The 13,101-nt window shown below is 37.9% G+C and overlaps 1 protein-coding gene across 1 annotated transcript in view; it reads left to right on the plus strand.

Moving 5' to 3' along the window:
- Positions 1 to 1,315: 1,315 nt before the first annotated feature.
- The window catches only part of dnah5 (dynein, axonemal, heavy chain 5), a gene marked incomplete at both ends in the record, with an annotated part of 85,042 nt that continues 73,256 nt past the window's right edge, over positions 1,316 to 13,101 (plus strand). Inside the window, 10 exons of the mRNA XM_080472301.1 lie at positions 1,316 to 1,405; positions 8,519 to 8,653; positions 8,776 to 8,860; positions 8,996 to 9,168; positions 10,668 to 10,886; positions 10,993 to 11,130; positions 11,666 to 11,842; positions 12,066 to 12,179; positions 12,304 to 12,411; positions 12,810 to 12,932. Coding sequence (XP_080328427.1) covers positions 1,316 to 1,405; positions 8,519 to 8,653; positions 8,776 to 8,860; positions 8,996 to 9,168; positions 10,668 to 10,886; positions 10,993 to 11,130; positions 11,666 to 11,842; positions 12,066 to 12,179; positions 12,304 to 12,411; positions 12,810 to 12,932 — 1,362 coding nt within the window. The remainder of the gene's footprint in view (positions 1,406 to 8,518; positions 8,654 to 8,775; positions 8,861 to 8,995; positions 9,169 to 10,667; positions 10,887 to 10,992; positions 11,131 to 11,665; positions 11,843 to 12,065; positions 12,180 to 12,303; positions 12,412 to 12,809; positions 12,933 to 13,101) is intronic.

The following is a 13,101-nucleotide window of genomic DNA, read 5'->3' on the forward strand; positions in this document are numbered from 1 at the left end:
ATTACATGTGATGTCATTTTTATTCAGCTGCTAGTAAAACTGCTGTTCAAATCCTGTTGAAAATTCTCTAGAAAGTGGTTTCTCAAAAACCACTATAAAGTTAAACTGACAGATGTTGTATTGCAATGTTAATAGTAGCAATAACTAAATGTATCTAGGTATGAATAGAATCCCAGACTGAACCTGAACTGTTCATTACAGTAACATGAGCATTTAAATTCCCCATGTCCACCAGACAGGCTGATCTGCAGTTCCTGTCTTCAACTATAGGAAGCACTGTGGGCCAAGCAGTTTTCAGTATGAATTGTGGGCCTTCAGAATTTTGTCAGCGAGTTCATTTTTTGGGAGAAACTTTTTCCCACAAGTTCATGAAATGTCAATATATTTGCTCTTTTAATCGTGCACAACAACAAAAATAAAGCTGGTGTACCGATAAACAGAAATACAATAAGCTACAGGCAATCATAAAAGAGACATCTCCTGTCCAAACCAAATTGCATCCCACGACTCTTGATATGTTGTGTGCTTTAAGTGACTGTTTTTTAAAGTTATTTGTTATCACTGCTGTCTTATCTGTTTATTTTTAATTTTCATTATGGTGGTGTTTATTGATGGGAATGATTTAATATCATCTCCTGCTCTTCTTGTAATTCTGTATTACATTCTGATTTTGTGCAAAAAATAGAAAAAAACGATATAGCACCAAAACATTTATATTTATTTCAAAATGACTATTCAAATAAAGAATTAAATCAATCAATGATATAAACACCCATTTGTGCTGCAAATGGAGTTTTTGGTTCTTGGCTTCTTAGGTAATTAGGCAAGAATTCAATGATTGAATTATGTTGACACCACCCTATTTTCTTTTTTTTTGGGGGGGGGGGGGGGGGGGGGGGTGGGATTGTTTTGTTTTAAAAGACAAAGTACAAAGCAACAATGTACATTTATGTTGACATGACCCTGCAACTCGTTTTATCCAAGGAAGTGACGTCATTCTGATGTAGTAATCCCACTCAATCCCCCATTCCCTGAAAAATCACAGCATGACAACTAGACCCCCCCCTCATCAAACACCACTGCAAAGAGAGTTGGTGAATAATTGACCCTATGTTGTTTTGGCATCACCCCCCTGCTCTCTTTGTTACCATGGAAACTACAGTCAACAAGAAGCTATTGTCTGGGGAGTCGGAGCTGCAACCAAATCTCAGAAAACTAACAGTGTCAATAAGGAAGGGAAAACACTTCACCAACAAAGCAGCAGCTTCCAGTTCGAGTGAACAAGGAGTGATTTCTGTGAAGGAATGTTTCGGTCATGTCGTTCAACTCTCGGATCACTAAAGTCAGCTACAAGAGCAGACCGACCCAGGCTCCTGTGCTCGTGGAGTCCCTCAGAGAGATTCAGGTTTGGTCGATACCTTTCCTTTAAATAACTGGGAACAAATCTCATTTCGTCTTTTGTATGTTTTGATCCTCTAAACTGAGACTTTAATGTTGAAGAGGGTTATTTGGTTTGTGTATTTCTTTGTGCACTCTGCATTGGTCCGGCACAAGTGTTAGTTTTATTGTTGTTCAGCTTTGAGACATAAAGATGAGGGCAGTGCCAAATTACATGTTTCTTCTTATAGAATATGATCAAATAGAAAAATATATTATTATTTTTTCATTACTTATGCATACACCCACATAAACAGGGATCTTAAAAGATGTTTAGCCGCACCAGAACGTTTTAAAGGGCAAATCGTTGTCAACATTTCAAACCCTCTTTAATAGCAGACATGTTGCACTTTATATTCAAAAACTGAGTGGACTTCAAGTCAAATTTAGTAAAGTGCCATTCAGTGTTATTTATTTATTTAATTTATCAGCTATTTAATTGCACATTTGCCTCAGTTTAGTCACTGGTAGTAAAATCACATAGGCCTTACATTTGAATTTCCTTTACTCATTTGATTTTATTCTTGATTCAATTTTTACCCCAGGAATTCGTCACAATGAATCCTCTGGCCTCCTACCAGACGATAAAGATGTTTTTACTAGATGGTTGTATTGTGGTCTTCAGTCCACTAGATGGTGGGATGCTCCCAGTGTATTTCTTGTAACGTTGGAACAGCCACGTGAGGTAATGTGGCACGGAAAGGAGGGCGGCTGTGTCGTATTTTGTAAACTGTGGTTTACACTGAATAAGAATAGAATACACTCACTTTATTACACCCAGAGAGGACTTTTAAACTGTGCTTAAGATTTCCTTTCATTCTTTATTGCTCCTCTGTATTTATGAGAAAACCTGAATAATAAACCAATGTGAATACTCACTTTGCATCAAATCTACAGTCATAAAATTCAAGTTAAAAAAAAGAAGTTAATGTTATTCAGTGGGTTATTGTGCATCTCCAGTTCTTGAGATATTGCTAACTTTGACCAAAAAAAAAAAGCACAATTTTGCATACAAGTAATAAATAAAAGAAGAAAAAAGTGCATTGCTTAATAATCACTCAAGGGCTAGTGGAGTTTTGAATCATGCATTATTTAGGCTACTGTAATGGGTGTGTTCAATCAGTATTCAATAATTGCAGTACAGTAATGCATTTTCATAAAGAAAAGCTACTAAAGTCTTACTTGCTTTAATTGCACCCAGGAGTCACTAACCCCACACAGTGAACACAGTGTGTAAATAAAGAAGTAATGCGAGTTGAAAGAGATCGGGAAAAAACTACATTGTTTGTGACATTTTGAGCAACATGTGTTATAAACAAATGCGTTAAAGCTATCTGTGTCTGTGCGGGTGTTCTTCTGTTAACAACAGTAGCCCATTCCCTGTCTGTGTGCTTCCTCTTACAGATCTCACTGACTCATTTCTAATTCATGGTCACTCTCCTGTTTCATGGCAGCTCACAACCAGACAGTTCAACACAGAAAATCAGTCATGGCGCAGTGAAATATTGATGACTGCACTACTTTTTAATGCAAAGCTTCGCAATCATTTTTTTCTTCAATATCAAACCGCCAGTCAGGTCCTGTGGAGAGAGAGCGAGGGCTGTGCGTCTCATCTGCTGGACGCCACCATAAAAGCTAATGGAATTTAATATTAATTGGTGGGAGGTGTGTGTATGTGTCCACCTTTGCTTTACTTGCTTTGTGGGATCCAAAGTTGAGATCACACTAGACTTGTAGGGACGGAGCTACAATGTGAGGCCATGTCCAAACTGCTTTTAACATATTTTAAACTGTTCGGATATGATTCTAGAGCTAAGGTTACAGTTGGAAGGTAAGGTTTGAGCTAGTGTTAAGCATGTCAATGTGAAAGTTTAATTAATTAGGAAATACATGACAACTGCATCTCATGATTATGTTGATTCAGGTTTGATCTATTAAGTTAATTTCCACTTTTTTTCTTCTTCTAATTAATTAGAATATTAATGGCTCAGCCAGCATGTACAAATCACATGTTTTGTCCATAACTAAATGAAGGTAATATTTTAAAAAAAAACCTGACTTTGTGGGTAATCAGTTTTGCCTTCAAGCACTGCAGTTCACTCTTGCTAATTTACTAGTTTCAACTTTTTTCCTAGCAGAAGGTGTGAGGAAAAGAAGCCAAACAATAGTAACCAGCTTCACAAGAACATAACAAGAGCACAGTGCCACTACCTGTTAAAAACTCACCGTTGAATCCTTCCACTGTTGCCTCCTCACAAAGAAGCACTTACATTCATTACTTTGTTTGTTTCAGTTCGCATACAGTGGTACAGGACACAATATCAAAGGTTTTCAGGCATGATACCTGTTGTCCTGCTCCATTTCTTACAGAAATTCTTGCATTTTCTGCAACAATGGTTAACTTTATACTTTATGCATGTGTGGTGTGCCGCATCTCAACGTATTCAGAGGTTATATTTTAGGATGTTCGATTCAGGTCCAGTTCCAGTATTGGTGTTTACACCCCCATCGCTTCCACCCTCTATTCTGCATGTTTCTCCATTCTATTGTAATAGACTTGTAAGGTGAGACCAGGACTCTGATAATTACTTTGCCGACAGGAGGTCATCCAACACCACATTATCCAGTTAGCAGCCCCCTTCAGGAGCAACACTCTCATAATTTCAGGGCAGTAACCTTTCTCACATGGCAAATAAGACGGCTGATTGCTTACGCACCATAGCAAAGCTACTTGTTCCCTGTCTTGTCTTCTTTGTTGGAAGCAGTAATTCTCTAATGTCATGAAACGCAAAGCCAATTAAGGAGGTGGAATGACTTCAAAAGAACTGTCAGTGTGAAAGGGTGGCAAAGACGATGCTGCATTTTAAGCCAGACTATCAAAACAAGGTAAGGTGACCCAAGTGTTCTGAAGTTACAGGCAACTTGGCGACTTGACTATCTGCTTTGGCCAAATGTAATTCATCATTAATGTGTCAGGATTCAGTAAACAGCTGATGTGCTTGTATCATGTACCGATCAGAATCCCAAACTGAGGCAAAACAGGTTCCATATGCGTTTCGAAGTATCACAGACTTCAACTTACGAATGACACTTACTGTACCAGTACATCTAAGACAGAACAATAAAAGGCAAACAGAAGTTGTGGGTTTTACCCTTCCGCATCATCCATTACTAAAATACAATTGAAACAATGAAGAGCTGTCTAATAATGACTACTTCATATTGAATTAACCCATTTTTACACACTGCAAGGATTAAGTCTTTACAATGTCCACTCATAATATTTCTTATGTAAAAGTTGAATGTGGGATTCACTACTTCTATTTACTATCACTCTAAATTATACTATATCACTCATACACGATACTCAGTTGTGATTTTTGCAGTCATATGCATTTATCTTATAGACTGCGGTTTTTACTGAACACATACTATATTTCATTCAATAAGACAAGTGACTAGGTGGGTCTACATGACACAGAATTCTTAACACATTGTTCCTTAAGCTTGTGCAGTTACGTGGTGGAAATTGACAACTATCGTAATTCTATGAATTAGCAATAACTTTTCTTGGTTTTGTGTGTTAGCCCATGAGTGTAATACCTGTACATACAGTGTGGAGTGATCCCTGTCTGCATGTTTCAACGTATGCATTTGTCTTCATCTACAAGGTTCTTGTTATAAGTGATTGTATATGTCACCAGCATGCACAGGTCCCACATGGCCTTTGTTTTTCACTTTGTATCAACTGGTCATAAGAATCGTGTTTCTCCAAACCATAGTTGGATAATAATAATAATAATAATAATAATAATAATAATAATAATAATAATAATAATAATGAAAATGTCACACACACTTTTACTCGTTTGAAATGACAAGTCATTAATCATAAAGCAGGCATACCTTCAGCTCAGCTGCCCGAGTGGCCGCCAATGACAATATGATAGGGCTCACCCTCCGAGGGCGAGAGCATACAGCTCCCCGTGTGTACATGGAAATAAGAAAGCGATATCAGGTTATAGAGAAGCTATAGAAGAGTTGAGGTGGAGGGACAAGGAGCTGTCATGTCGCAGGTGTTCACAAAGCAGCTCTGGAAACAAACTGTTTCCAAAGTCATTCAGGTAAGAGAAATCATGCAGTACTGCTGCTACTACTTTTGTGTTGTCATTGAACGTTTTATTTCCATTGTATATTAACTATCCACGTAACTAACCTGTATTATGGCTATAAAACAGCCCCGCTGGCATTTTTCATTTGCCATGGTGTAGTTTAAAATTAAACAAAATAAATTAGCTTCAAAACATTGATCCACAGCATTTCCTGTCTTTGACAGTGTGTCATTCTGTGCTCAGAAGATCAAAATTGATCATAGATGCCAAAAATGTTCAGTGTCAGTGTTTAAAATCAAAAGGTTTCTTTTTTTTTAAATCTGGAAAACAAAGAGTGTTTCTTTTAGGAATTGCCAGTCTATGCTGTAGTTGATGTTAGAAAGGCTTTGTTTGTTTCTGAAAGCTGTTACATTACTGTACATTAATGTGGCTGTTATAAGATGGGTATGCCAGTGCTGGCTTATGTGTGTCTCGGTTGTGGCAATAACTAAGGATGAACATGCATGTCTTTTCATTGATGGAGTCTGCTATTGTCAGATTATGTATTTGGTTGTGTATGGCATTGAGAGGGATGTCTTTGTATGCTTGTTCGAATAATCTGCACAACACTGCATCGTGTCTCCATTGTTTGTGTCAGCCCTGAAGAATTAGTTGCCCGATGGTATAGTTTGGAATAAACGTTGATTTGTGTGAAATGGCTGTTCACCCAGCAACTGTTCGCTTGCCAAGCTTTTATTATGGTCAACTGATGAGGTGTATCTGTCTGTCTGTAATACGTTTGTTTCTACAGTGACTTTAACAACGTATGGTTTATGGACAAGTTTTGTAGTGGTTCATTTGAAACAATCACAAATTAAAGGTAGCTTCCCATTAATGCAAACAGTTTAAAATTTTGAAAGAAAAATGTGAAGATCTTTAATTTTAAACAGTGATTGTTATTCTCAACATATGCGTTACAGTAATCCAGTGTAAGAGAGCTTTAGGTAAAGAAGTTAGTGCGGTTTTATGGAGGATAGAATACACACACACACACACACACACACACACACACACACACACACACACACACACACACACACACACACACACACACACACACACACACACACACACACACACACACACACACAATTTTGGATTTAGAATTTTCAACATGATGTAGCGTCATTTTGTTGGAGCATTTTATTTTTCTATATAATCATTAAAGCCCTTATATCGCAATTTATTAGAGTTTTTTTTTTACAATCCATATCTTATTAAATAAAGCAGATTCCTGTTATCCTGTTATCCTGTTATCTACCGTTGTGTTTTTAGCGACGCTCCAGCGGGTAACACAGATGTACAAGGTGAGCTCAATAAAATGTAACATTAAGTGTTAAATAAAGTCCTGCTTCACTCTACAAACTTACAGCAAATGAGCGGCTACAGCTTGAAGTAATTATTTTTGAAGTTGCAGCTCCCAGTAGCGAGTTGACACTCACAGCTTGTAAGCTTGTAGTAGTACTCAACCCTCATAGTGGCTTGACATGAACACCCACCCTGCAGGCTTTAACTAACAAGAACCAATACCTTGACCTCTAAATGCTCTGGGTTTATCACCTATATAGAGAAAGGCACTCCAAATGCAAGCTCCTGTATTTCTGTGTCTCCCATATGCACCTTTTTTTTTTCTTTCTCACGATGCATACTTTGATACAAACATCTATTATCCGATTCATCATCCACTCAGGTTGATCTCTTTATTTGATGTTTAGCTTTGTCAGCTCCATCCCTCACATTGTTGTTTTCCTCCTTCTTCTTTCGTCACCTTTTGTCTGTCTCATCTTCCTCTCTGTCTTTAAATGTCAGGGTTCTTGTTAGTAATTCCTTTAAATTCTCTCAAATCTGCCTTTTCTCAGAAGAATGTCAATACAATCCATGACGATACAGCTGGTGTGCATGAAGCTACAGTGTATCCTGAGTCAAGTCCTCTGCTTTAGTCAGACAAATACAGCCTCATAAGTCTGTATTGAAAACACGAGAAAAGGAATGCAATAGTGTCAAAAAGAAACATTTATCATTCACTGTGTCATATTGGGTGTTAAAGTTGAATTCAGTTCGTAACAACTGTCAAAACAAGGCTGATTTATAAAGGCGCTACAGTATTTCTGAAGTTTCATTGAGCCAGAGGTTTTTTCTTAGTTGTCCTTGAGGGCCACGTTAACGAGAATCTGACCAACTTTTTTTACTCTGGAAATAGACCAAATAAAAATTATATGAAAGATTCAACACATGTAATAACAACAACAACAACAACAACAACAATAATAATAATAATAATAATAATAATAATAATAAATTGTATTTGTAACGCACTTTACATTTAAACAATCTCGAAGTGCTACAGAAAAATAGAAAATAAAAAATGAAAAAGTAAAAATAAAAATTGGTAAAAGAAAAGGTAGGTCAGTGCAAGAAAAGTCTGTTAAAGTTTATGTATGAGCTCAGAGGCTCTTGTGAGTTATTAGCTGACCTGGTTTCTTGTTACTAAGCAGCAAAACGTGGCAACCAGCAGGTCATTCACTCTCAAACTGTCGCCTGTTGTAGTTATTTGAACCAATTGTAGCTGCAACATTTGGACGATTCTTATTCTAGATTTTTTTCAAATAGCCAACTGCTTATTCATTGAAGCTTTAAATAGCTGTAGTTAACACTGCTTCTTTGAATGAACTGATGCGTACATCAGGTCTGAGCTAGGAGAGCTTCATCATCTGCCATGAACAACAGCTCCATCGACACACGTCAAGTAGGAGGAACAGGATTTTTCTGCCTTCACACTATTTTGATTTGAATTTGTTCAAAACAAACAAATAAACATTGATAACTGAGTTGTTCAGTACTCTCCCAACACCGAATCATACACGTGTGTTCAGTTTAAATTCGCCATGGTACCCAGATTTGAATTGTTCCTGTCAATCTATTTTGTTTAGCAAAAGTTGAAAGAGGAGCGTGAAGCGAAGCGAGCCCAGCTGGATGGAAGACATGACTACATCCTCAGTATTGTGGCTTCATGCCTTGGACTGGAAAAAGCAGACGTGGAAGATGCAATACTGGAGGGGAACCAGGTATTATACGTTGGGATATTTTCTTTTTAAATGAGGGTTTGTGTTTTATCATTACTAAATAGCTACAATACAATACAAGGTAAGGGTCCACCTAACCCATCGTGCATCCTCATGTCATTCAGATTGACCGTATGGAGCAGTTCTTTGTGGCTGAAGGACTTCCACACCTCATGTTTTACTATCAGGACACTGATCCAGTTGAAGCAGGTAAGATGAAATCCAACAGGAAAGCGGATTTTCTGTATAAAATAACATATTTTAAATCATCAGATTCTAAATCAATTTCTCCAGCTTATTCTCATCCTACCAATTATTTCTATGTGAAATTCTTAATTTCAGCAGCCTCAGCACCCTCAGCCTCTGCATCTGTCCAGCTCGTTTCCCAGCAGCCTGGCTCCAGCAAGAAACCCAAAGTGTTTGTGACAGACGGGAGGGATGTTGCACTGACTGGAGTGTGTGTCTTCTTTACCAGAGCCAACACTTCAAAGGCAATCACCTCAGAGAACATACACAGAGTGAGTCAGCTTGTACTTTTGGGAAATGTAAAAACAAAACCATTAAGTGCTTTCAGGGTAAGTTCGGGTTGACGAGGGATTTGAAATAAGCAAAGCCAGATCTAATTGTATGATCGTGCCCTGTGATGGACAACTTTCATACAGTCAGTTTGCTTGATGGCTTATCAACAAACACACAGTCAGCTTTATTATTCTAAGTGTTCATTTGTGTGATTAATTGAGAGCTTCTTTCATTGGGGGTTCTTCAACAGCACTGCAATACGGCATTCAGTTCTCTTATATAGATTCTTGTTGATCACAGGCATTCTGCAGCAAAGCTTCTGGTAACAGGTTTCATACAAGACATTTACAGTGAGAGGAGATGAACAGTCAACTTGTCTGTGTTTGCTGGAGCCAGAAAGAGACCATACAATAATATTTATATGCTTATTGCTCTGTAGGAAGAAAAAAATAAAAGTAAAAAAAAAAAAAAATAAAGATAGTGGACTTGTTCCAGTGAAAATATGTAAACAAAGCATAACTAAAATAAAGCTAATAAATCTAGTTATAATAAGAAAATAAATGACATCTGACCAGTATGTGTGTGGAACAGTGCTTTGACCTTTCTTTAGATATAATCAATGTTGGGAATATTGTGTCATACAGTAATGTGTTTGTTCGAACGACATATTTGGCGATAACGCACAAGTAACTGATTCCTATAAGAAATTATTACCACAGTTCCAATAATGTCCCTCCCAGGATGTGACTGTCAGTGGAGTGATGAATATAATGAATGGATCAGTGCATAGCGTGAGCTCTCAGCTGACTTACTACAGCTACATTCACACCATCAAAAAGGCATTAAGAAGTAAGGCATATGTTACGTTGTCCTTGTACTTAGTTGTCTTTTTAGTTACTTAAGAAGTAACATGCTGTGGTTATAGCTGCATTCCCGGCGGATGCTAATTGCTGTGAAGTTGTAAAAGTGTGAACATCTGACGCTATGAATGAAATTGAGCCAACCACATAGCTGAATGTCTTCATTCATCCTGTTGTCACGGCTCATTCATGTACATTCAGATCATTGTCTTGTTAAGAGCAAGATCTGATCTTAGAGGAGTGTTTTCAATGATATGTAATGAAATATTGATGAACTGATGAAGTAACCAAGAAACAAATGTTAACTATGCTGAATTGCTCACAAGTTACAACTTGGAAGAAACTGTGCATCATGTAAAATCTTTTACTTTCCTTTCAGTTTTGGTCTCATGTAGTTTTCAAAAAAATGTAAACATTACAGATTTTCTTGTCAACACTTTAAATTAAAAAATAAAATGTGATACTGTTCTGATACCCTGTTTCTGAATATATGTGGCTATGAAACTAAAAGCTTTACAAATAAATAGTTTTTCCAGGGATCTAAACAGTTAGGGTCCGTTGTTACAATCAATTTGATGTTGCACTCAGTTCTTGTTTTTTTTTTTGTGTTAATATATGTGTGCATGCCTGTTTCTCAGGAAGTAAACTTCAATATGCTGGACACAACAGAGGTGGGTCTGTTAAAAAGTGTGGAGCAGTTGCTTTCCGAGATCTTCATCCCCACACTGAGGAAGATGAACCATGGTTGGGGCGAGCTGGCCAGTCCTCAGGCCCACGCTGTCAAACAGGAATTCATATGCTCACTGGAGGGATTTGTTTCTGTTTTAGCTGGAGCACAGGAGAGCCTGCAAGAAAAGGTAGGAAACAGGCACTATTACTTCTTGGCGATATTACCTTAACAAACATATTGTTCAACTAAAAAGCTAAGGACACTCAGCTTTATCCACCGCATCTACGTTCCAGGTTACTTTGAAAGAGTGCGACACCTTTGACTTGCGGGCGCTGAAGAGTCCATCCGACTACACGACAGCGGCCAACAGCACAGAGATTACAGAGAAGATCGAGGCCTGCATGAAAGTCTGGATCAAACAGATAGAACACGTGAGGCGGAATTTCTCAAGTGTATCATATTGTTCATCCTCACACTTGCTGTGTAGCAGAGAAGCTCATTGCCAGAGTTAATTTTTTAATGAAGAGCCAAGGTTGCTCGGAGCAGAACAGGCCAAGACAAAACTGTTAACAGATACTTGCTAAAATGTCATAAAGCTGAAACAACTAATGCTTAAAATGAACTGAATATAAGTAAAGCCGTCTCTGAACATTCATCGGTGGGATTGTTCTCATTACACAATTTAATGCAGCATAATTGAGCATCAACATTTTATTTTGTTTATAGCAGGGGTTTTCATAAGTGTGGAAGAATGAGAAGATCATTTTTATTCCTCTCCAAACAAAAATCTGTGTTCTGATATGATAAGTGAGGCCCCACAGGGGAATGTTGAAAACCACTGCTGTATGCTAAGGTCAACTGAGAATTAGAGATGCATGCAATGTGTGCAGGTCAATAAAAGTGAAGGACAAACTCCAGAGGTGAGGCTTAAGCTGCAAGTATATATATAGTGTCTCTGTTTTCCAGGTTCTGGCCGAGAGTGACCAACTTAGAAAGGAGGCTGATGACCTCGGCCCTCGGGCTGAACTCGACCACTGGAAGAAACGAATGTCCCGCTTTAACTACTTACTGGACCAGCTGAAGACTCCTGATGTCAGAGCTGTACTGGGTGTGCTCTTATTGGCCAAATCTAAACTCATAAAGGTCAGCAACCATTTTCACTGGACATTTGATGTTACGGAGATTCCACATCTCCAAGTTAAAATCTTTTTCAGGTTTAGCAAATGTCATTTTTATTTGACTCGAGTGGCTTCTTCTTCTTTTTACTATTTCATTCTGGTTTTCATTCAAGTACATGTTTTCACTCACAAAGGAAATTCACAGAAACTGTAATGATACGTATGTAATGGGATTGTGTTTGGTCCAGTCATGGCGAGAACTGGACACGCGGATCACTGATGCAGCCAATGAGGCCAAAGACAACGTCAAATACCTCTACAGCTTGGAGAAATTCTGTGATCCCCTCTACAACAGCGACCCTGTAAGAAAGCATACTGTCATCCTTTAGCAGACTACTTGATGTGTTATAGCACGATAAGTCTTGTGCATGTGATTCAGTATGGAAAATGTTCAGAAATTCAAGCAAATATTTTCTGTCACTGCAGGTGTCGATGGTAGAAGCAATCCCGGGCCTGATCAATGCGATCAGGATGATTCACAGTATATCTCGCTATTACAACACATCAGAAAAGATCACATCACTTTTTGTGAAGGTAGGGAGCGCTGCTCATCAGGAATGCAACAGCATTTAAAACGGACTGCGTTGTAATTTGCAATGAGAGTCGACTAAGGTCCTTACAGTCTAAATATTATCATTTTAGAACACAGAGAAAATCATCTTGTGTTGGTTTTAAAAGAGTAATAGATGCAAATTAGAACACGCTGCTTTTGCTTCCTGAGGACATTGATATGTCAGCCCAACATTAAGAAAATAGAATTATGAACAAAAGGATTAGCAATTTTGTTTGATGTTTAATCAAGTGGATATGAACAAAATGGAATTTGTTTGACTGCTTCCCTGACAGTGACACCGTATAGATTCTAATTTGTTCAATTTTGATTGTTGATCCCAAACACCTTTTGGTATCGTTATATTTATGTGTCTCTTCAGGTAACAAACCAGATGATCACATCATGCAAGGCCTACATCACCAATAATGGCTCCACTTCAATATGGGACCAACCCCAAGACATTGTTGCTGAAAAAATCAAAGCTGCCATCCACCTCAACCAGGTACCGAGCAGCCATTATGAGATTAATGTGATGTATTAAATGTCAATGAGTTATGTGTTTTTCTATCGAGAATATGCACATTTGACCTAAATAAGTAATAGTAAAATAGTAAATAGTTTTATTGGGGCAATATTTGCATTTGCATATGTGTCTTCTTACAATCCTTATG

Source organism: Lipophrys pholis, assembly GCF_963383615.2.
Source record: "Lipophrys pholis genome assembly, chromosome: 9".
In the NCBI taxonomy this organism is placed as follows: Eukaryota; Metazoa; Chordata; class Actinopteri; order Blenniiformes; family Blenniidae; genus Lipophrys; species Lipophrys pholis.